This window comes from Pongo pygmaeus, chromosome 8, assembly GCF_028885625.2.
Source record: "Pongo pygmaeus isolate AG05252 chromosome 8, NHGRI_mPonPyg2-v2.0_pri, whole genome shotgun sequence".
Lineage (NCBI taxonomy): Eukaryota > Metazoa > Chordata > Mammalia > Primates > Hominidae > Pongo > Pongo pygmaeus.
Genome location: NC_072381.2, coordinates 127,728,809 through 127,753,229, shown reverse-complemented (window position 1 = coordinate 127,753,229; position 24,421 = coordinate 127,728,809). Strand labels below are relative to the sequence as shown.

The 24,421-nt window shown below is 42.3% G+C and overlaps 1 protein-coding gene across 10 annotated transcripts in view; it reads right to left on the bottom strand.

The window, feature by feature from the left end:
- The window catches only part of BTBD16 (BTB domain containing 16), a 66,575-nt gene continuing 42,154 nt past the window's right edge, over positions 1-24,421 (bottom strand). For 4 of the 10 annotated variants that reach the window (XM_054435379.1, XM_054435376.2, XM_054435378.2 and 1 more), the window contains 6 exons: positions 8,607-8,698; positions 6,900-6,982; positions 5,629-5,706; positions 3,178-3,276; positions 1,476-1,664; positions 4-147 (listed from right to left, as the gene is read on the bottom strand). In XM_054435379.1, the coding sequence (XP_054291354.1) occupies positions 79-147; positions 1,476-1,664; positions 3,178-3,276; positions 5,629-5,706; positions 6,900-6,982; positions 8,607-8,698 (610 nt within the window). In that variant the 3' untranslated portion in view covers positions 4-78. Of the gene's footprint in view, positions 148-1,475; positions 1,665-3,177; positions 3,277-5,628; positions 5,707-6,899; positions 6,983-8,606; positions 8,699-24,421 lie in introns of all 10 variants that reach the window. The other 6 variants (XM_054435375.1, XM_054435374.1, XM_054435377.1 and 3 more) reach the window with 3 other exon arrangements.

Genomic DNA, 24,421 nt, shown 5'->3' with positions numbered 1-24,421 from the left:
AGTGCTCCCTTTTATGTCATTTTATTTTCTTTTATGCAGACCAGTGGGGGAAAATCCCATAGATTCTTCTGGAAACTGTCAAGATGCTGGGAAGATGAATGCAAAACTTACATAGATTGGGATGCCCACAGTTTGGATTTTCAAGGTCTAAAACGTGAAACAAAACAAAGTGAATGTGACTTTTAGGATAAACACAATTGCCCCCCAGAAGGGGAAAGAGGAAGGACTAACAGCTGTAGAAAATGCTGGCTCTCAACTATGGTTGCACATCAGAATAACCTGCAGAGGTTATTTGAAATAAACTGCCAATAAATTAGGAATAACTTAAACACAATAATGTGCACAAATCTGAAGAGGACAGCTTGATAAATTCTCACCAAGTAAATGCTCCTGCGTAACCATCACCCTGAACAAGACAAATATTTCATCCCAGCACTTTGGGAGGCTGAGGTGAGTGGATCATGAGGTCAGGAGATCAAGACCATCCTGGCTAATATGGTGAAACCCTGTCTCTACTAAAAAATACAAAAAATTAGCTGGGCGTGGTGTCGGGCGCCTGTAGTCCCAGCTAATCAGGAGGCTGAGGCAGGAGAATGGTGTGAACCCGGGAGGTGGAGCTTGCAGTGAGCCAAGATTGCGCCACTGCAGTCCAGCCTGGGCGACAGAGCGAGACTCTGTCTCAAACAAAACAAAACAAACAAAAAAACCCAAATATTTCCAACCCCACAGAAATCTCCTTCATGTTCTCTGTCAGTTAATTTCCCAGCCCCTCTCCCTCACCCCCACAAAGGAAATAGTTACTGTGATTTCTAACGTCATAGAAAATAACCTGGAAGCTTTTAAAAATACTGATACCCTGGCCCAACCCACGGAGTATCTATCTGGTCTGGTGATCTGGGTGGGGCTCTGGCCTTGGTAGTTATAAAGCCCCCAGGTGATTCTGATGGGCAGTCAGGACCGGGAATTACTCACTGGCTTGTAGCAAAGTCTTATTCTGGTCAGAAGCCAGGCCAGGCAGTGGATCTGCCTAGATGCTGGCAACCACCCACTGAAGTAGATGGGCCCAGCCCTTCCCCAGTGGGCCAGAGTGAGGCAGGTGGGTCTGGGCTGTGGATTTCAGGGAAATTAATGTGCCACTCACAGGCATCAGTGGAGGTAGTGATGGCAAATACACTCCACGGAGCCTCCTCACCTAAAAAAAAAAATACCCTTTGATGCTTATAAAATAGATCTGGTGTGACCCAAATCAGGTAGTCTGATTTGGGTTATAGTTATCTGTATCCATGGTTTTTCATTCTAGAAGAGATTTCTCTTTAGCATTATTTGAGGCTGTGATAATCCTTAAGAAACTGAGCCAGATTTTCCAGGGATCTTCAGTGTAGAGCACTGGAGATTAGAAGCCAGTGATCCCCAAAAGGGTGGGGGAGAGAAAGAGCAAAAAGGAAATAAAAGAAAAAGACAACATGAACACTTGCATGGCTTTTGCAGGATGACGTGGTCAACCCAAACTTCTGCTTGATCTGGTTTGTCCTAAACTCCTGCCACTTGCCGTCAACCAGGGCCTCGGCTCTGATCTCATACTTCACCAGGCGTGCCGCTCGCAGGCTGACGGGGTTGTGCTCGTAGACCGCGGAGGGGGATTCCAGGTCTGTGTGCTTTATTCTCTGCAAAGAGAGTGATTCACCTTAGGTGGAACTGCAATCGGGGTGGCCCAGAGTTAGCGAAAGCTGGAGTCTGGCATATAGACCCTGGTATATAATGTGTGCAGGCAGCAAGAGGGCATTTCCCAATTGGCACCATCTCCTAAAAGTTGCTGCTGCTGGGTCAGTTGTCATTGGAGCCCCCACCATACATAAACCAGTGGCTGATGGCCTGGGCTTTGGCCAATCTAGGAAAACACCATTAAGTCAAGTTTTATGATGCCTTTGCCAGAATTAAAAAACCAATGTAGTACTCATAAGGGCATTTGGACTGTTGCTGTCACATAATTCATCTCTTCCACCCAGAAGAATTCATTGTGTAGGGAGATGCCTGAGTCAGTGCAGACCAAGAGCTGAGGCCCGCGGAAGAGAAATGACTTGCTCCAGGGCACATATGAGGTACTGGCAAAGCTGGGACTAAAAGTCTGGTTTCTTCATTCATGCATTAATTCACTTGTTTATCCATTCATTCATTCATTCAGTCATTTAAAGCCCCTTTATATGGAGGTTGCAGTAACCCAAGGTTATGCCACTGCACTCCAGCCTGGGCGACAGAGCGAGACTCCATCTCAAAAAATAAAGACAAATAAAAAAATAAAGCTCCTCTATGTTCTCGGTACTGTGATTGGCAGTAGTAATAAAAAGATTAATAAGATATGGCCTCTCAAAAGCTTGCAGTTTAGGGAAGAGACTTGTAAGCAAATCTTAAGTGGAACACAGCAATCTTTCATCATAGTTGTCATTGTCGTCGTCAACATCATCATCTTCATCTTCCCTAATGCATATAGTGCTTTGTGTGTCAAGCTTGTTCCAAGCCACCCTGCACAAATTAACACATCTAAACTCACAACAATCCGGTGAGGTATATCCTGTTACCTTCTCTGTCTTAAAGGTGAGGAAACTGCACAGAGGAGAGTTCCTGGCACTTGCCCTGGTCCTATAGCTCGCAGGCCGTTCACCTGCGGACTCTCCACTCCTAAATGTGACATTCTCCTGCCTCTCCTAAAGTCCTGCAGGAGCACTATGGAGAAGTCAAGCACCCTCCTGACTTTTCTGGGGTCCTGCCCACAGCCCGCTTTGCAGCTAAACAAAATTACCCCCTCTCCCAGTTGGGGGCATTACCGGTTATCTTCATGGGCAAATAACTGAATTGTATGTATAAATTGAAGATGAAGTGAGCCCCACATGTGGAGATAGAAGACTAGAATCTAATCCTGACTTTACCAATAGAGGCCATATGAACACAAAGACGCTCAGTTTTCAGATCCTCATCTGCTAAATGGGCTACCAATACCTACTTCCCAAGGTTGTTGTAAAAATCAAATGACATCACACACATGAGCATGGTTAGCACTTACAATACATTTCATGTCAATGAGTAATTAATGATGAATCAATTATTATTAATTCAACATGGATTGACTCGAACTCTAAAAGACTGTTTCAGAGACATAACTTTCATGCACTCTATCCTTACCTGCATGTAAAAACTATAAGAGGTAGTATCATGTTTGAGTCCCTTTATCTTAAAGAAGAATCCATATAGAGCAATCGTTTTTGAATAAGTTGTATTCTCCTAAATTGGGAAAGAGAAACAACAAAGTGAAGGGGGGAAAATATTTAGTATTCAAAGTCACCCGGGCGTGGTGGCTCACGCCTGTAACCCCAGCACTTTGGGAGGCTGAGGCGGGCAGATCATCTGAGGTCAGGAGTTCAAGACCAGCCTGGCCAATGTGGCAAAACCCCATCTCTACCAAAAATACCAAAAAAAAAAAAAAAAAATTAGCCAGGCGTGGTGGCGCGTGCCTGTAGTCCCAGCTACTCAGGAGGCTGAGGTAGGAGAATCGCTTGAATCGGGGAGGCAGAGGTTGCAGTGAGCTGAGATTGTGTTACTGCACTCCAGCCTGGGCGACAGAGTAAGACTCTATCTCAAAAAAAAAAAAAAAAAAAAAAGACTGGGCACGGTGGCTCACACCTGTAATCCCAGCACTTTGGGAGGCCAAGGTGGGCTGATCACGAGGTCAGGAGATCAAGACCATCCTGGCTAACATGGTGAAACCTTGTCTCTACTAAAAATACAAAAAATTAGCCAGGCGTGGTGGTGGGCGCCTGTAGTCCCAGCTACTTGGGAGGCTGAGGCAAGAGAATGGCGTGAACCCGGGAGGCAGAGCTTGCAGTGAGCCGAGATTGCGCCACTGCACTCCAGCCTGGGTGACAGAGCAAGACTCCATCTCAAAAAAAAAAAAAAAAAAAAGTCAAGAGGACATGGTAAAACAAAGTATAGCAACAACAACAAACGTCACTCATTCAGCAACTGATTTGAAAGTGAAAATACAATGGCAATTTTAACCCAGGAAACATGGGGAAAGCTAAACTGAAATCCTTGGTAGTAGTAATTACTAGTAACAATTTGGAATAAATTCACTCCAAATTGGATGGCAATTTCAACCTGAGTTAAAAAAAAATTCTATACCACATATTAATGCTTTTAATTGTAACTTATATTATTTTGAATGAAATATACTTTCAATAATCATGCAAGAAGATACCACTGCCCAGTGAACCCTGGAGGCTACCTCAAGAACTATTGTTAAAGGAAAAGCCATCAGTGGCCCTTGAAGGTCAGCTTTGACTGATCCATCTTATTCTTTAAAAATATTTCAGTTATCACAATACTACAAAAAAAATTACAAAGCAAAAAGGAAGAAGATATTTAGGATGCACACAGCTCCAATTTAAAATTTCTTCTATTTTTATGTTTTTCCCCATACTTTTCCCTATATCTCCCTTCACAGGTCCCTGGGAACCCATCAAGTTTGCAAAGGTTACAGTGTTCCCCCAAAATCATGCCTCACCCCAACATTCACAGTCCCCTGGCTGCAATCCTGCTTGGCAAAGAAGGTTTGAGATCAGGTAACCAGTGTTTCTGGAGGGTTCAGACCCTCCTTTCCTTGGTCTCACTACAAACAGTTGGTACAGTTAGTAGAAGTTAGTAGTAGACTTAGTGGTAGCTACTGAACAGTGACAACATTATTTACTCTCCATGTTCCTTAGTGAGGTAAAGAATAGGATAGGTATGTTCTTAGATGACCTGTGGTCTATAGACCTTTGAAACAAAGCATGTTTTTTCAATTTGATGGGCCCAAGAGCCACTCATAGCATTTGCAGGAAGTCCTGGCTCTGCATCTGCCCACTTAGGCACGATGTCTCTGCAACCAAAAGGCTGAGCTAGCCTCTCCAGGGACAACTCAGAGGGGACTCTCTGATGATACATTCGGCACCCGTAGTTCTTGAAACGTGAATTCTTTTGAGATCACTGCGGGGGTGCCTTGAAATAATCAAAGGAGATCAGTGATTTCTTGGAGAATTGTTTCCATCACAGGGAACCCAGCATGGAGCACAGCTACCAACCCCAACGCTCCCCTGGCCACTAAGTGCCAAGATGCCTTGCAATCAAGCTCCTTGACCCACTGCAGTTTTATTCTGAGATCCATCAAAATAGCTGCCCAGACTGAGTCCACCCCTATAAGCTTAAACATGGACTTGGCATGGAGTCTCTTGTTGAGCCAGTTTGCAACTGTTGGTGTTTGTGGGAAATAGAAAGACCAACCCTTCCCAGTTTGCCTTGGCGTTTCCTGGTTTTAGAATTGAAGTCCTACATCCCAGGGCAACTCCTCCATCCCAGTACCACCAGGACCGCTGGTCCCCTTAGTGGGGAAATTATTAAATGGCCTGTCCCAGGCTTCTGCCTTGTGAATTTTATTTCCTGGGAGCTGACGACCATGCAGGAAAGACACCTGCGGTTCTCTCTTCTGGTCCCCCGACCTTCCTACCAGGAGCCAGAAGTGATCGTGGCTGCCCTCCAAAGGTTCTTAACTAAGCATGAGAGGGACAGTTCTTCCCCTTGTTCAGGTGCAGTTCTCAGTACCTGGTTAAAGAGCAGCCCAAATCTCACGGCCTGGGTGTTAAGATCTTTCAGGTGGACCATGTCGCCCCCATTCTCCAGCTGAAAGGAAAATGCACACAGCTGACCACAGTGGGATCCTCTGGACACGAGTGCCTCTCTTCATCTTTGTGCCTCTTCCTTGATCCCTGCACTCCTCACCAGGTTTGAAAAAGAGTTTTGCCTCTATACTCACATTCAGCCATTCATTCAGTTCACGGACATTTATTGAAAACCTACTGTGTCTGGTACTGTGTCTGGTACTGTGTCACCACAGTACCTTGCATCCTGCTTTCAGAGGATGCAAGGAGAAGAAGAAAAGTACCTGAGCAGTCTCACTTGGGAAATAAAATGTGTACATGGGGCAGAGATGATCACGGTCACAAAATCAAGAGCAAGCAAGGCCCCTCATGGGAGGCTCAAGGTGAGGGCTGGGGAGGAGAGGGAGCGGAATTCGAGAGGATGACATTGGCAGCAGGGGACAAAAGGAAGGAGGTGGGCAGAGTCAGAGGACCAAGAGGAAGGTGGGGACTTCCCGAGTTGTCTGCACAGACTGTCCCCTCTCTGTCAGTCCTCTGCTGCCCTGTTAGAGCATGGTCCTGAGTTATGCCCCAGAAAAGCACCTCCTTCCACGGAGTCAAGATCTACGGTGCGTGGAGCGCTGAGCACTGTGGCTTGCACATTACAATAGGTATTTGTTGAGCAGGATTGAATTTTAACTGGTGACTCATACATCATACACTGCCCCTCTTCATCTCTAAAAACGCGAGATTGAAAACACATAAGAACTACGACAGTTTGCATGGACAATTCACAAAGGGGAAATGCCACATGGAAAACATCCATAGTCACCAGTAATAAAGGAAATGTATGTTACAAAATGAGACGCCGTTGTTCCCTTCTCAATTAAGAAAAGTGATTTGAAATTTAAATGCTCTATGTTGCTGAGCGTGCAGAGAGAGAGACATGCTCATTTATTACTGGAGGAAGAGTAATTTCGTCCAAACATTTGTTAATCTGTACCAAGAACAAAAATGCATATGATGGGAGCTTGAACTACCCGGATTCCAAGGCTGGGTCTCCTCCCTTCTCCCCTTCCCAGGCACTGCTCTCCCCACTTTCCCTGGAGGATGATCCAGATATGTCCTGACCTCAGAGGTTTAGAGGTTTCAAATGTGAAACACATCTCCAGAAAAAACAAAGTCAGAGAGGCAATAAATTTCGACAACTGTGTCCTTGCAGAGCAGGCAACTCACTGCGTGGTAATGGTTGGCTGTAACCTGGTCCAGCCACGACTCTGGGAAGAAGTTAATGTGCCGCAGCACCTCCAGATCTTTGCCTGGGAAGAAACACAAAGAGAATGTTTTTTAGTTTTATTCACACCAGAGCCTCAAAAGTCTCATTTACAGAAAGGAAAAGGAAGAAGTCAGGAGCTGAGGGAAGGGAAAGGGGTGGATGGTCTCCTTTAAGGTTTGATTGACAAAGTGGAAATAAAACATCTCAGGGTCACTGTGGTTATGTTCAGAATCAATTACTTTTATATTCCAAATCAATTCTCTTTTAAGAACGTACAGAAATACCAGCCTGGCCAACATGGCAAAACCCCATCATTACTAAAACTAGCTGCGCATGGTCGTGCACATCTTTAATCCCAGCTACCTGGGAGGCTGAGGCAGGAGAATCGCTTGAACCCAGGAGGCAGAGGTTGTAGTGAGCCGAGATTGCACCAGTGCACTCCAGCCTTGGGGGACAGAGTGAGACTCTGTCTCAAAAAAACAAAACAAAACAAAACAAAACAAAACAAAAAAACGCAAAAAAACCACCTTATACAAACAAACTTCCAAAGGAACCAATACATTCACTCCAAATTGGATGGCCATTTCAACTTCAGTTTAAAAAAATGTCTATACTACATATTAGTGTACAATTTAAGTGTAACATATTATTTTGAATGAAATATACTCTTAACAATCCTGCAAGAAGATATTGCTGCCCAGTGAACCCTGGAAGGTACTTTGAGAACTATTGTTAAAGGAAAAGCCATCAGTGGCCCTCGAAGGTCAGCTTTGACCAGTCCTCCTTATTCTTTAAAGATATTTCAGTTCTCACAATATTATCAAAAAAATTACAAAGTAAAAAGGAAGAAGATATTTAGGCTGCACATAGCTCCAATTTAAAATTTCTATTTTTATTTTTTTCCCCATACTTTTTGCTAGATCTCCCTTCCCAGGTCCCTGGGGAAGAGTTAGTGTTCCCCCACAACCACGCCTCACCCCAACATTCACGGCCCCCTGGCTGCAATCCTGCCTGGGAAAGGAGGTTTGAGATCAGGTAATCAGTGTTTCTGGAGTGTTTAGAAGCAACTTGGACAAAACTACCTGGCCCCATCAACCATTCCTGAGTTCTAGAGCTACTTATTATATCTGGATAGCTGGAAATGGCCTTGAAAATGTTCTCAGAGGTCCTTTCAGATGAAAAGATCTCACTGGGTGGCCTCCTGGACTGCTGAAAACATACTCCCCAACATTTCTTTCCTCTTTCCAAGTTACAGGTACCATCCCCTGTGCCCAGAGCATGAGGTTGAGGGAGCACAAATCCAGAGTTTTCTCCCAAACTGCAGAACAAGGGGCTTAGAAGTGAAACATGTGAAGAGGTAGGACATACAATTAGATGCCAGTAAAACAGCCCTTGGTAGCTATACACTGCTTCACAATATATAAGCCCCTTCTAGCCATCACTATATTTCATCAGAGCTCAGATTACCCTCATTTTACAGACAGGGAAAGTGAGACCAAGAAGCTACATGACTTTCCCGAAGTCACATAGCTTGGAAGTGACAATGCCATGTTTCAGGTGATTCCCTTGGAAACATCAGGTGGGGCTCCCCCAGCAGTGGCTGAGGGGTGGGCAGGTGCCCAGCAGCTTTCCCATGGATGTGCTCGCCTGGACCGGGGCTTACTTACCTTTGGTGATGCCATGCAGACGCAAGCAGAGGAAGAGTGGCCTCAAGCTCTGTCCTATGTCCCGGTCCAGAAAGCAACAGTTCTCGGGAAAGCTTAGCAGAGGCATAAAGAAGAATAACAGACCTTCAGCAAACTCCTCTCTGGAATTAGCTTGGGCTAGGGAAAGCTATGTTGTAGAGACTAGTGGCTTCACCAGCCAGGGGAAGATGGGGCCTCCATCCCTCTGGAGGGGTCAGGTATATGGAAGCAGGTGGTGGCTTAGATGACATTTTATAAAGTCCAGCCCCAGAGATGGTAATAGAGACAAATGCTTATATTTCCCTCAGCATCTACCACTGAGTTCTGCACATAGTAGGTGCTCAATAAATGTGTATTAAGTGACTGACGGGAACACATGTTACTTTACAGAGGACCTCAATATGCATTTTCTCACTTGAGTCTCACAAACTTCCTGTGGGGCAGACGGGGCAAGGATCGTGAGCTCCATTTTACAGATAGGAAAAAGAGGCTCAGCTCGGACTGGAACCCAGGACTCCTGACTCCCCCAGTACATACGCTGCCCTTCCAGTAAGCGACCAAATTAGGCGCTGCAAAAGTGCTTTCTGATAAAATTAAAAAGAAGAAGAAAATGGCTGTGTGGGGAACTAGTTTTAGCAGCTGGTTTCAGGATCAGTTCTGCTATACTCAGTGTTAATACCAAGCTCCAATTAACTTCCTCATGGAGCTGAAGGTCAGCGCTGGGTTGAGAAGATCCAGTTCTTTTTGAGAAGACACGCACACACAGACATGCATTCCCTGCCCTTGTTTTGAAATAACTTACTTCACAAAAATGGTCACTTTTCATAAATGGGGACAATGGGGAACAATGTTTCCAAGTCCCTTTGGAAATGCAGTCACTCCCTCAAGGCAGAGCCTGCATAGGACCCACGCAGGGTACTTGTAGATTATTTTTCCGTAAATCAAGAGTGATGTCCAAGTCACACCCTGTCCCAGCTGGACAGAGGGCACCACTGGCCCTGTGGTCCCCTCTGTCAGAGATGCCCACCAGCTTTCCCGGAACCGTTTATTTTCATAAGATCTGGGAATTCCTGGGACCGCCCAACTGCTCCACGCCAGTGGTCCCAGAAGATAGGCCTAGAGGTGCAGAAAAGTTGTAGGCACAAAGACAAGTGAGTTCTGATTCAATTCAAGGGTTATTTACCAGTATCTATCCTGTGCCTGTCTCTGGAGGTGGACAGAGCAGCCATAAATAAGGTCAGGCGGATGCTTTCAGGAGTGCAGAACTACTGGTTCTGGAAATAGCCCTCCATTACTGAGGGTAAGTGGAGCCGGGGCTGGTGGGTGCGGTGCCTGTGCCCTGAAAACACTGACATCTTCGTGGGACAAATAACACTCGCTCACTTCCTTTCCTCAGATGATCTGAGCCTCCTCCTTCTTCTGCCTATTTTTCATCATGTCATGGAGGAACAGCTGAGGCGTCATCATGGCTAGGCAGCAGGTTCCAAGGGGCAAGAAGGGGCCAAGCTGACGCCGTCCTCCCTAGCCTTGCCCAGTGCTCTAGGGACAAGCCAGCACCTATGGCCAGCACTCCACAGCCGGGTGCTGCCCTAAGCAGTGGGCCCTGGCTGGAGCTGCGGCTGAAATACAGATTCAGTCCCAGAAAGGAAAGGACTCATTTGGAGGAAAGCATTGCCCTCCACCAGGAAGCTCCAGACGCCGGTTCTGCTGATGTGCTTGGCACGGCAAGGCTGCTGGCAGGGGCAAGAGGAACCGAGACCCTGATCCTCCCTTTGAGAGGCACTCAGACCCGAAGGCCATTCAGCCAGGGCCTCTCTGGACAGCCATCCTGTCCCAGAGGATTTGGAAACAGCTTTGTTGAGAGAGCTGGTTGGACTTTATGACCCCTCGGGGCCTCTGGGAAGTGGCAATGATGCCCACTTTTGTGGCTGACATGGAGAGGCCATGAGTCATCTCATCATCCAACCAAGTTGGGGCCCCCGAGGCAGGCAGACCAGGGTCCCATCCCAGCCCAGCCACCCACAGTCCTGTGACCGGGCCTCTCAGAGCTTCACTCTCCTCCATCAAGTGGGAGCAGTAGCCACAGGTGGTGCCTTGAGGAGAAGGGAGGAGTAAAGCTGACAGTGTTTGGGAAGGGCTTGGGCCGGCTGCTGGCACCCAGTGAGCCCTCAACACCTATAAGCACCACCATTGTCCTCCCGCCCCAGGGAAAGTGAATGGACTCAAGCAGCGTCAAATGCAGGCAATTGTTCTTGGTGGTATTCATCATCATTGCCACCCTCCAAATCACCCAAGTTATGGGCCACCTCAAAGAAAGAAAGTGGTGTCCTCAGCTTTTGATTTCCTGAAGTCTCAAAGGATCTAAGGGTTGTGGTCCACCCTCAGAACCGATCAATATAACCCGGCTCTGGGAGCCTAGCAAGGTCCATTGTCTTGGAGCCAGTGTCCTACACAGGCCACTCAGGGCCTGTCCAGCACATTTTCTATTTTACTTGGCACCACTTAACTGTCTGGGAGCGGAGGCACCTGCTCCTCTCTGGTCCAGTGGTGAGTGCATTCGCATGGTGTCACGTAAGATGGGAGGGAGCAAGCAGCTGCTAAGTCTGGGGACTACTGTGCTTGGCTACACTGATGGACTCAAAGACTGGCATGGTTTCCCTGGTACTGCGCTCTGTTTGTGCAAAGACCTCTTTTGGTTTAGCGCTTACTTTTTTGAGACAACTTCAGGTAATGGTCTATGCCTCCCAAAGTTCACTGAGAAACCCTGGGGCGTGACCCCTCTAGGGAAGACAGTTCACAGTTCCTTGCTACTGAAAGATACATCCAGGTTGGCTCTGGGTCCTACTTGCCAGACCCTGGGGACAAATCTCCCATAGACTCGGAAAGACAGTATCTGGGGACAAGTCTCCCTCTGATGGGTACATATTGTATTTTAGAGGTGCTCTTCGCCACAACTTTCTCACTTCCTCTACCCTGTCATCTGCTGGAGCCTTCCACCCTTCCTGCGAGTATCAGGCCCACAGCCCTGATAGTCCCAGCACTTCAGATTTTAGCCTTAACATACATATATGCTACCGCATGATGAACCTGGAAGCAGTAAGCCAGGCGCAAGGGTGAATGCTGGATGATTCTACTCTATGAGGTACCTAGAGTCATCAAATTCATAGAGACAGAAAGTAGAATGGTGGCTCCCGGGGCTGGGGAAGGGGAATGGGAGTTGTTTCATGGGTAGAGTTTCAGTTTGGGAAGATGGAAAAGTTCTGGAGATGGCCGCACAACAATGTGAATAAAAACGCCACTGAACTGAACACGTAAGAATGGTTCAAATGGGAAAAATTCATGCTATGCATATTTTACCCCAGTTTAAAAAAGACATTAGGGTTAAAAGTGACTTTGCTTATTTGAGAAACACCTGAACTAACATATTAAATTTTAAGACAATGATTGAAAAAAATACACATTTTAGGGCAATAACTCACAATGAGAAAAGAAAGTGGCTTTTGTTTTTTGTTTTTTTCAAAATATAACTCAGCGTAGAAGACTTGGGACACTCCTGAAATCAAAGAACCGGGAAATGGAGGCCGGGCACGGTGGCTCACGCCTGTAATCCCAGCACATTGGGAGGCCGAGGTGGGCGAATCACCTGAGGTCAGGAGTTGGAGACCAGCCTGGCCAGTATGGTGAAACCCTGTCTCTACTAAAAATACAAAAATTAGCCAGGCATGGTGGCGGGTGCCTGTAATCCCAGCTACTTGGGTGGCTGAGGCAGGAGCATTACTTGAACATGGGAGGCAGCAGTTGCAGTGAGCCGAGATCATGCCACTGCACTCCAGCCTGGGCGACACAGCGAGACTCCATCTCAAAAAAAAAAAAAATCTATCTATATATATATATAAAACCAGGAAATGGTCCTCTTGGCTCCTAACACTCAAGTGTGGTAAATGAAACAATAATTCCTGCTGCCACCCCCACATCATAACCTACCAAAGGTCACCACATTTTAGAACCCCTGTCACATGCTGTCCTGGGCCTTTTCTTCGAGTCAGGGCTGACCCACCCATCAGTCCTGGTGAGTGTGTGTTGTTACCTCCATGCATGGTGCTTAGGGTGCTTGCCCAAAGTCTACAGGCAGTGAATGGCAGAGGTGGGGCTGAGACTCGGGGCTGACTTCTTCTAACATACGTCTGATTTATTGCTTGTCTCTGCTCCTAGATTGCAAGCTCCATGATGACAGGGTTTGTGTCTGCATTGTTTATTGTTGTACTCTTGGTGCCTGGCACTTAGCTTGCAATATGTTGGGTGAATTAATTGGATGAACGACCTGGTCCCTGCAAACTTTCCAGCCTCATTTCCATCATCCCATGCCTCCATTCACCCACAACTTATCTTCTAGGCCAGTAGAGCCAGCCCTGGTGCATATGCTCACACACACTTGCTGCACATACAGGCCAGTCTATGCCACTATCTCCATGCCCATGTGGTCCTGTCTGCTGTCACCATGACCTATCAGCTTTCACTGAGACCGAGTTCAATGTCCTTCTGTCTGTCAAGATGGTCCTGACCCTAGCACAAAGGGAAATCCTGTCTAATCATAACCACAGCTGCCCTTTTTAAGAACCTCCTACACCCAGACTCTTGTGCTCCTTCCACTCCTCCATGCTTATTGTTGAAGGTATGTTTTGGCACTTCTCAATATGCCTGGAAAGCCAAGAAGCAACGTGGTGGAAGTGGAAAGTTAGTAAGAACTAAGCATAATATTTAGGGACCTTGAGAACAAGAGAGACTCAGGTTCCAGAGATCCAAGTTGAAGGGGAGCAGAGTCATCACCTCTCAGAGCAAGAGAAGACACAAACAAGGCAAGAAGCATGAACATCAGATGATGAGAAATCCTCTTGACCCAGAATATATCAACCTCCCTGCACAAGGTTTTGTTGAGCTATTCTAAAAGAGAACAATTTAATGGCCCTAATGTCCATGACTCATGGGATATTTCAAAATTAATGTGCTGGTAAAGAGATCAGTGTTGACACACCAGGGTTGCCCAGTTTCATGCTAACTCTGGCTACATCTGCAAATGTCATTCATGAATCACAAGAGGCTCATGGCCTCGCCCACCCTGGGGACACAGCATCATAGCACATTTCCCTCAAGAAATCAGTGGGCTCAGGGCACCCACGGTACAGGGCATGGCAGGGAAGCTCTCCTTAAAAGTTTCCCCCTGCGGTCCCTTGGGAATGGTATGTGGGGGAATGGGTGGGGGAAGGTGCTGTTGGGTTCGCCAGTGCACACCCATGCAGCCAGCACATGCTCTTGTTCTCTCCGCAAAGAGGAGCTAAGAAGAGAAATTCACCCAGTGCACAAGTGAGATCAGAGAAGGCTTTCTGGAACCGGCTTTGTCCAGCTCTGTAAAGGCTGGGTCAGATTTGGGCGGGGCACAGGAAAGAAGAGACTCAGCTGGAGAATCAGGGGAATCTAGAAGTTGGGATCATATGGGAATTGGCTTCATTGGCTACATTCAAATTACTTCCTTCTGGTGAGGTGGAAGCTCATTGCCAGAATCTACCCTTCAGTGTCTGAGAGATACCTATTTAGTGATTAATAAATCAGCTAAGGATTAGAATTACATGTCTGTTATGATTTGCCCTTGACCCTAAGAGCGAAGAGTGTCAGAAGACCTAGAAGACCAAGGTCAACCCCAGGACCACCATCAATTTGCAAAAGGAGCCTAAGTAACCTCCTCATTATCCCTGGGCTTTAGCTTATTCAACTGCAAAATGAAAGGGTGAGACCAGATGATCTCTAAGGCACTTTCCAGCATCAACCTTCTTTGATTTAGTAAAGTGAGTAATTTACAAACTGACATGAACTGAATGCATTTTGCTGTCCTGTAGCTCCCAAACTGCCACTCATTTCAATTAGTATAATCACAAGAAGAGTTCTACACTATCCTCCTGCAGAAGGGTTTTTGGAGGTGGGAAGACATTTTCTGCTTCTAATAATACTGACCAGTTTCACCTGGTTGAGGACTGAATTCTCCACCCTTCTAGCAGTCATTCAGATACAGCCCTGTCCCACATACCATAAAAGGACACATACGAAGCAAGAAGCTACTTGTCAATCTCCTGCTGAGCCTGAACATACACAAAGCAACTGGAGAGTCATCCCTAGGCCCTGAGAAGACTGTTCCACTTGAAATGTAGCACACACACTGTAATGCCTAAGGCTGGAGGGAGAAAGTTGCAAATCAAGGTCAAATCCATACCCAGCAGGACTGAAACCATCCCATGCTTTGTGCACTTCAAGCTATCACTCTGTAAACATGACACTTGTTTCCATTTAACACTAAACAACTGGCCAGAAAGTCACTATATTCCTTCTTACAGTGTGTACCTGACATGCAATGCAGAGTAATTTTCAGAGTTAAAGTGAAATATTTCAGAGGTTAAAACCGCCATTAAAGAACATTCAAAGCACCATTCATTCAGTACTTAGTCAACAGCTAGAAGCTGTTCTTTAATGAAAGATTGAGGACTGGGAGGGTAAAGCGAGTAAGACACAGCCCTTGCTGCAAATGGCCAGTGTGGGAGCCATGCTTAGGAACAGATAATCCCAATAATTATTTTATTTACAAGTGAGAAAGCTTACAGAGATGGGCATGCAATACTATGGAGACCAGAGACTGAGCATCTGAATCAGACTGTGGGGAGAGAGGGTACTCTTGGAGGGTTTTCTTGGGGATAACTGAGCCAAGCGGATCACTCTAGCAAGATAGCTTTTGAAATACACCAAACCCCTGAGCTCCCGATAAATGAGTTGATCTCTCTAAATTCACCATAATTAATCCAAAATAAGATCATCTTCCACAGGTGCCATATTTCTGTATAAATCACCGTGGATTCCAAACTGCAATGGGCTGCTTTTCGCATCTTCTTTCATCTCCTTCTCTAGCTAGGTGAACCAGATGAATGAATTAATTCTCTTGCTACCATATTTGTTCTTACAGACACTCTTTCCACTCCATCTTCTTGATATCACCAGAGCTCAGACCCTTTGCCCCTCATGGAGAGAGTGGCAACTGTTCCCAAGGCCTCCTCACTTTCTCCACCCACCTGTCCCCTACTAGAATGTCTGATAAAGCCACCCCCACTCCTGACCCAATACACCATACACATGCATATTATATCAAAACTCGTGGGATGCAGTTAAAGGAAATGTATAGCTCTAAATCAGAAAAGAAGAGAGCCTGGAAATCAGATATCTAAATACCCATTTCAAGAGGTTAGAAAAAGCATATCAAATAATTCTTGAAGAAAGTAGAAGGAAATAATGAAGAGAAAAATTAATGAAATAGAAAACATACAATTGAAAAATATCAACAGGTGTGTCAAGTCAAAAGGTGTTTTTTTAAAAAATGAATAAAATAAACCTCTATCAATGCTGATCGAGGAAAGAAAGAAGAGAAATATACAAATTATCAATATCTGATATGAAAAGAGGGCCATCACAACAAATTCTACAGATACTAAAAACATAATAAACATTTACCAAGTGGATTAAAGACTTAAATGTAAGGCCTAAAACTATAAAAATCCTAGAAGAAACCTAGGAAATATCTTTCTGGATATCAGTCTTTTCAAAGAATTTTGTGATTGTCCTCAAAAGCAATTGCAATAAAAACAAAAATTGACAAGTGGAACCTAATTAAACTTAAGAGCTTCTGCCCAGCAAAAGAAACTATCAACAGAGTAAACATACAAACTATGCATCCAACAAAGGTATAATACCCCCAAATCTATAAGGAACTTACACAAATCAACAAGCAAAAAACAACCCCATTAAAAAGTAGAAAAAGTACACAAGCAAATACTTTTCAAAAGAAGACATACAAGTGGCCAACAAACATATACAAAAATGTTTAACATCACTGATCATCGGAAAAATGCAAATCAAAACCACAGTGAGATACCATCTTATATTAGCCAGAATGGTTATTATTAAAAATTCAAAAAATAAGAAATGTTGGCAAGGCTGTGGAGAAAAGGGAACACTTACACACTGTTGGTGGGAATGTAAATTAGTTCAGCCACTGTGGAAAGCAGTTTGGAGATTTCTCAAAGAACTGAAAATTGCACTATACCATTTGATCCAACAAGCCCATCATTGGGTATATACCCACAGGAAAATAAATCATTCTACCAAGAAGACACATGCAGGCATATGTTCATCACAGCACTATTCACAATAGCAAAGACATGGAATCAACCTAGGTGTCCATCAATGGTGGATTGGATAAAGAAAATGTAGTGCATATGTACCACGGAATCCCACACAGCCATTAAAAAATATATATATTATGTTCTTTGCAGCAACATGAATGCAGATGGAGACCACTATCCTAAGTGAATTAATGCAGAAACAGAAAACCAAATACCGTATGTTCTCACTTATAAATGTAAGCCAAACATTGGGTACACATGAACATAAAGATGGGAATAACAGAAAGTAGGGACTACTAGAGTGGGGAGGGAGGGAGACAAGGGCTGGGAAACTACCTATTGAATTCTATGCTCAGTACCTGGGTGACAGGGTCCATTGTACTACACCTGAGCATCATGTAATATATCCATGTAACAGACCTGTACATGTACCCCCTAAATCTGAAATAAAAGTTGAAATTTTTAAAAATAGACATAAAATACAATCATAAAGACTTTTAAAAAATTTTTACCAAGAGAGATTATATTGTGAGCCATAAAACAGGTCTCAACAATTTAAAAGAACTAAAATCATATGAAGTATTTTCTCTGATAACAATGGAATTAAGTTAGAAAACAGTAACAGGAAGATATCTAGAAAATCCTCAAATATTTGCAAAACAAAGAACACAGTTCTAAATAATCCATAGGTCAAAGAAGAACTCAAAGGGAAAATTAGAAAGTATTTTAAACTGAATGAAGATTAAAACACAACATATCAAAATTTCTGAGATGCAGCTAAAGCAATAATTAGAGGGAAATTTATAGCACTAAACACTTAGAAAAAAAAAGGTCTTAAACCAATGACTTAAGTTTCCACCTATGAAACCAGGAAAAGAAGGGCAAACTAAACATTTGATAAAATAAAACATCTATTCCTGATAAAATTTGTCATCAAACTAGAAATAAAAGGAACCTCCTCAACATGATAAAGCCTATCTATAAAAAACCTATAGTTAAAATTTTATTTAATAATGAAAGATTAAATTATTTCCTCCTGTAATCTAGAACAAGGCAAGAAGGTCCACTCTCACCACTTCTGATCAACAATGTGCTGAATATTCTATTCAGTGTAATAAGGCAAGAACAAAAACAGGCATACAGATAGAAAGGAAGAAATAAAATTGTCTTTATTTACAGGTGATATGATTGCCTATGTAGATTCCTAAGGAATCTATAAAAAAGTTTCTAGAAGTACAATTGAGTTCTACTAAGGTTGTATAATACGAAGTCAATGTAAAAAAATTAATTTTGTATTTCTACGTAACAGCAAAGAACAATCAGAAATCAAAGTTAAAATAATACCTTTTACAATAGTATTAATATGAAAGCCTTAGAGATAAATTTTCTAAACACTGTGCAAAACTACATGAAACATTTATGAAAGATTTTTAAAAGGACCTAAATGAATGGAAAGATATACCATATTCATGGATCAGAAGACTCAATCTTGTTAAGATGTAAATTCCTCCCAAATTGGCCTGTACATTGAAGACAATGCTTATCAAAATTCCACGAGATTTTTCTACAAAAACTGTCAAGCTGATTTTAAAATTAATATGAAAGTGCAAAGAAGGTAGAGTAGTCAAAATAACTTTGAAAAAAAATGAACAAAGCTAGAGAACTTACATTACCTTATGTCAAGACTTAGTAAAAATGAATTATCTAATCAAGATAATGTATTAGTGTAAAATAGGAATATGGTTTAAAGGAACAGAATATTGAGTCCCAAAATAAACACACACATATGGTTGATGTTTGACAATGGTGCCAAAAGCAATTCAAAGGAAATAGAATACTCTTTTCAACACATCTTACTGAATAATTGGATATCTATATGCAAAACATGAACCTTAACCCTTACGTCATATATATATATATATATATATAAAAATATGTATATAAATAAAACTTAACTCAAAATTAATCATAAATATAAATGTGAGAGCTAAAACAATAAATCTCCCAGAAGAAAACATAGAGGAAAAATCATAGTCATCTTGCTTTGGCAACATTATTAAGTAGGACACAAAAGGAATGAACTGAAAAGAAGAAAAAAGTCAACACATTGAACATCAAAATAAAAAACTTCTGATATTCAAACTACACTATTTTGAAAGTGAAAATATAAGTAATAGATTTGGAGAAAGTATCTATAAAATACGTATCTGACAAAGGACTTGTATCCAGAATATTTAAAGAACACTCACAAGTCAATAATAAACAACCCGATTTTAAAAATATGGGCCAAAGGTTTGAACAGACTTTTCACTAAAGAAGATAAATGAAGGACAAATAAGCATATGAAACGATGCTCACCATCATTAGTCATTGGGGAAATGAAAGTTAAAATCACAATGAGATACCATTACAAACGCATTAAATTGGCAAAAATTAAAAAGGCTGACCAAATGTTAGCAAGGATGTGGAGCAAATGAAACGCCTGTACTCCCAGCACTTTGGGAGGCCGAGGCAGGTGGATCACCTAAGGTCAGGAGTTTGAGACCAGCCTGGCCACCACGGCAAAACCCTGTCTCTACTAAATATACAAAAATTAGCCAGGCGTGTTGGCATGTGCCTGTAATCCCAGCTACTCGGGAGGCTGAGGCAGGAGAATCGCTTGAACCTGGGAGGCAGAGGTTGCAGCAAGCCAAGATCATGCCACTGCATTCCAGCCTGGGCAACAGAGTGAGACTCTGTCTCAAAAACAAAACAAAAAAAAATAGTGCAACCACATTGGAAAACAGTTTGGCAGATTCTTAAAAAGTTAAACATACATCTACCGTTTTACCTAGTCATTCTATTCCCAGGAATTTATTTACTTAAAATAAATGAAAGTATATTCTCCCATACAGACTTGTACAGGAATATTTATGGTAACTTTCTTTATAAAGTTACTAAAAACAACCCAAATGTCTATGAAAAGATGAATAGAAAAACAAATTTTGGTAATCCATGAATGGAATATCTCTCAGCAATCAACAAAAAGAGCTACTGATACATGTAACAACATGGATGAATCTCTGAATAATTATGATGCGTGAAAGAATCTAGAAAAAAAGGAGTACAGACTCCATGATTTATTTACATACCATTCTATATATACAGTCAGGCACCACTTAACAACGTTTCAGTCAACAACAGACCACATATAAGATAGTGGTCCCAAAGGATTATAATGGAGCTGAAAAACAGGACTGAAAAAGTCCTATGGTCTAGTGATTCTATAGCACAACACATGTGTTTGTGGTGTGGCTGGTGTTAAAAAAAAAAAACCCTACTGTGCGTCTGTTGGATAAAAGTGTAGTACATGCAATTATGTTCAGTACATAATACTTAATAATGAATAATAAATGACTGTTACTGGCTTATGTACTTACTATTATATACTTTTAATCTTTATTTTATAGTGTTTTCCTTCTACTTAAAAAAAAAAAAGTTCACAGCCTCAAGCAGGACCTTCAGGAGGTATTCCAGAAGAAGCCATTGTTATCATAGGAGATGATGGCTTCATGGGTGTCATTGCCCCTGAAGGCCTTCCAGTGGGACAAGATGTGGAGGTGGAAGACAGTGACATTGATGGTCTTGACCCTGTGTGGGCCTAGACTAATACATGTGTTTGTGGCTTAGTTGTTTTTTTTTTTTTTTTTTTTTTTTTTTGAGATGGAGTCTCGCTCTGTCACCCAGGCTGGAGTGCAACGGCACAATCTTGGCTCACTGCAAGGCTCCCCCTCCCAAGTTCACGCCATTCTCCTGCCTCAGCCTCCCGAGTAGCTGGGACTACAGGTGCCCGCCACCATGCCCGGCTAATTTTTTGTGTTTTTAGTAGAGACGGGGTTTCACCGTATTAGCCAGGATGGTCTCGATCCGCTGACCTTGTGATCCGCCCACCTCGGCCTCCCAAAGTGCTGGGATTACAGGCATGAGCCACCGCGCCTGGCCTGTGGCTTAGTTTTTAACAAAAAGGTTTAAAAAGTAAAAAATTAACATAAACTTCTTAGAAACAGGATAAGAGCTTATAGAACAGATTATAAAGAAAATATTTTTGTACAATTATATAACGTATTTGTGTTTTAAGCTAAGTGTTATTATGAAAAATTCGTTTTAAAAATTAAAAAAATTATAAAGTAAACACTTGCAGTAAGCTAAAGTTTGTTATTGAAGAAAGAACATTTGAGTGTAGCCTAAGTACACAGCGTTTATAAAGTCTACAGTAGGCTGGGCGCAGTGGCTCACACCTGTAATCCCAACACTTTGGGAGGCCAAGGCGGGTGGATCACCTGAGGTCGGGAGTTCGAGATCAGCCTGACCAACATGGAGAAACCTCGTCTCTACTAAAAATACAAAAAATTAGCTGGGCATGCTGGCTCTTTCCTGTAATCCCAGCTGCTCAGGAGGCTGAGGTAGGAGAATCACTTGAACCTGGGAGGCGGAGGTTGCGGTGAGCCGAGATTGCACCGTTGCACTCCAGCCTAGGCAACAAGAGTGAAACTCCATTTCAAAAAAAAAAAGTCTACAGTACTGCCCAGTAATGTCCTAGGCCTTCACATTCACGCACCACTGACTCACTGACTCACCAGAGCAACTTCTAGTCCTGCAAGTTCCATGCATGATAAGTGCCCTGTACAGGTGTACCCTTTTTTTTTATCTTTTACATCATATTTTTACTGTACTTTTCTATGTTTAGATACACAAATACTTACCATTGTGTTACAACTGCCTATGATATTCAGTACAGGAACATGCTGTACAGGTTTGCAGTCCAGGAGTGATACACTGTACCATATAGCCCAGCTGTGTATTAGGCTATGCCATCTAGGTTTGTGTAAGCACACCCTATGATGTTTGCACAAGGATGAAATAGCCTAACAGTGCATGTCTCAGAACACATCCTAGTTATTCAGTGACGCATGACTGTATAACATTCTAGAAAATGCAAACAAATCTAGAGTGATAGAAGCAGATCTGTGTTTGCCCACCAATGGTGGTGGTAGGGCTGGAGCAAAGAGGACAAGTGGATTTTTGTTTTGTTTTGTTTTGTTTTGTTTTTGAGTTGGAGTCTCGTTCAGTCACCCAGGCTGGAGTGCAATAGCACAATCTCGGCTCACTGCAACCTCCGCCTCCCAGGTTCAAGCAATTCTCTTGCCTCAGCCTCCCAAGTAGCTGGGATTACAGATGTGCACCACCACGCCTGGCTAATTTTTGTATTTTTAGTAGAGAAGGGGTTCCACCATGTTGGTCAGGCTGGTCTCAAACTCCCAACCTCAGGTGATCCGCCTGCCTCGGCCTCCCAAGGTGCTGGGATTACAGGCATGAGCCACCGTGCCCGGCCTATGAGTGGACTATTAAGTGTCACAAGGAAACCTTTGTGTGAAATGGATATTTTCATTATTTTTATTGTAATGATCATTTTGTGGGTACTTATGTACACTGGAACTCATCAAATTGAAGCATTAGCTATGTGTAGTTTATTGAGTTCCAATTATTCCTCAAAAAAGCTCTCAAAAGATAAAGTTTGTTAATTACTGGTGTCAATAAATTTAAAACAATTTAGATGAAAAGTACACATTCCCTGAAAAACAGAACATAACTAAAATTGACACAAAAAGACCCATAAAATCTTAATAATACTATATATAAAGAAAATTCTATCTATAACAAAGTCTTCCAAAATCTCAAGCCCAAATGGCTTCACTGATAAATTCTTCCAAACATTTAGGAAGACAGAACAGCAGTCTCTCCCAAACTCTTTTAGAAAATGGAAAAAGAGGGACTGCTTTGAAATGTATTTGATGAAATTAGTATAACCTCAATATTAATTAAAAGCTGGTAAGGATAAACCAAGAAAGGAAAATTTCAAGCTAATATCTCTCATGAATATATAGGCAAAAATTCTAAACAGTCAGCAAGTAGAATTCAGTGACATAAAAGAGGATAACATTGCTTGACCTAGTTGGTTTCATTCTAGGGATACAAAGTTGGTTTACCATTAAAAAATAAATCAACAATTCTATATCTTGATTGCAGTGCTCGTTATACAGGCATATCTATTTATCAAAGTCATAAAACCGTACGTTTAAAATGTACTCATTTTGCTGTAATTAAATCACACCTCAAAGTTTATTGCTTTGAAAAATCAATATATTTTACCACATTCACAGCAAAAAGGAGAAAACTATATACCATTTTGAGAGAATCTGAAAACCATTTAGTAAAGTTGGTAAGATTCACTCGTGATTAAAAACTCTAGAAATAGAAGGGGATTTTCAAAATTTGATAAAGAGTATCTACACCAAACCCACAGCAAACATCATACATAGATTGGGGAATTACTGAAAGCTTTTTGCTTGAGACTGGGAAGAAAAAAAAGATGTTCATTATCAGATGACGTTCATGTCATTATCAAAAGATGTTCATATCTATTCGACATCATACTGGAGAGTCTACCTAGTGCAATAAGGGAAGAAAAATAAGTGAAAGACACAAGATTTGGAAAGAAAGAGATAAATCTAGTATTATTCTTAAAAATCACATAATTGTATGTAGAAAACATACAAGAGAATGTACAGTCTATTAAAATAAGAAAATCTATCAATATATGAACACAAAGTCAATATACAAAACTATTGTACTTCTATATATCAGCACCAAACAATTAGAATATAAAAATGTTTAAATGATACTATTTACAATAGAGTCAGCAAACATCATATACTTAGGAATAAATACAACAGAAGATGGGCAAGACCTCTATACAATAAACTATTAAATTTTATTGAGAGAAATTTTATTTTTATTTTTAATTTTTTTTGAGACAGGGTCTCACTTTGCCATCTAGGCTGGAGTGCATTGGCACAATCACAGCTCACTGCAGCCTCAACCTCCCAGGCTCAAGTGATCCTCCTGCCTCAGCCTCTCAAGTAGTTGGGACTACAGGAGTGTGCCACCATGCCCAGCTAATTTTTTACATTTTTTTTGTAAAGAGGTCCCACTATATTGCCCAGGCTGGTCTCTAACTCCTGGCCTCAGGCCTCCCCAAAGTGCTGGAATTACTGGTATGAGCCACTGAGCCTGGCCAAGAAATTTTAAAAGACAAATAAATGGAGACTTATACCATTTTCATGGATTACAAATCTCAGTATTCTAATTTTCCCCAAATTGATCTACATATTCAACGTCTTCCCAGTTAAAATCTCAGCATTTTCTTCTCTTGTCTTTTTTGGTGGAATTTGACAATCTGATTCTAAAGTAAATATGCGAAAATCCAAAGGACCAAGAATGACCAAAGTAATCTTGGAGAAGAACAAAATTGGGGAATGTCTTATTCCATCTCAAGATTTATAATGAAACAGTAATTAAGAAAGTGTGGTATTGGTTCAAGGATAGACAAGACTAATGGCACAGAATAGAGATACTAAAAATGATGTATGTGTCATACATATAGTTGTATGACAGTAACATTTAACACATAGCATGTAAAATACATTATGATGAAGGTGACACTGCAGAGCAGTGAGCAAAGCATGGCCTTTCCAGTAAACG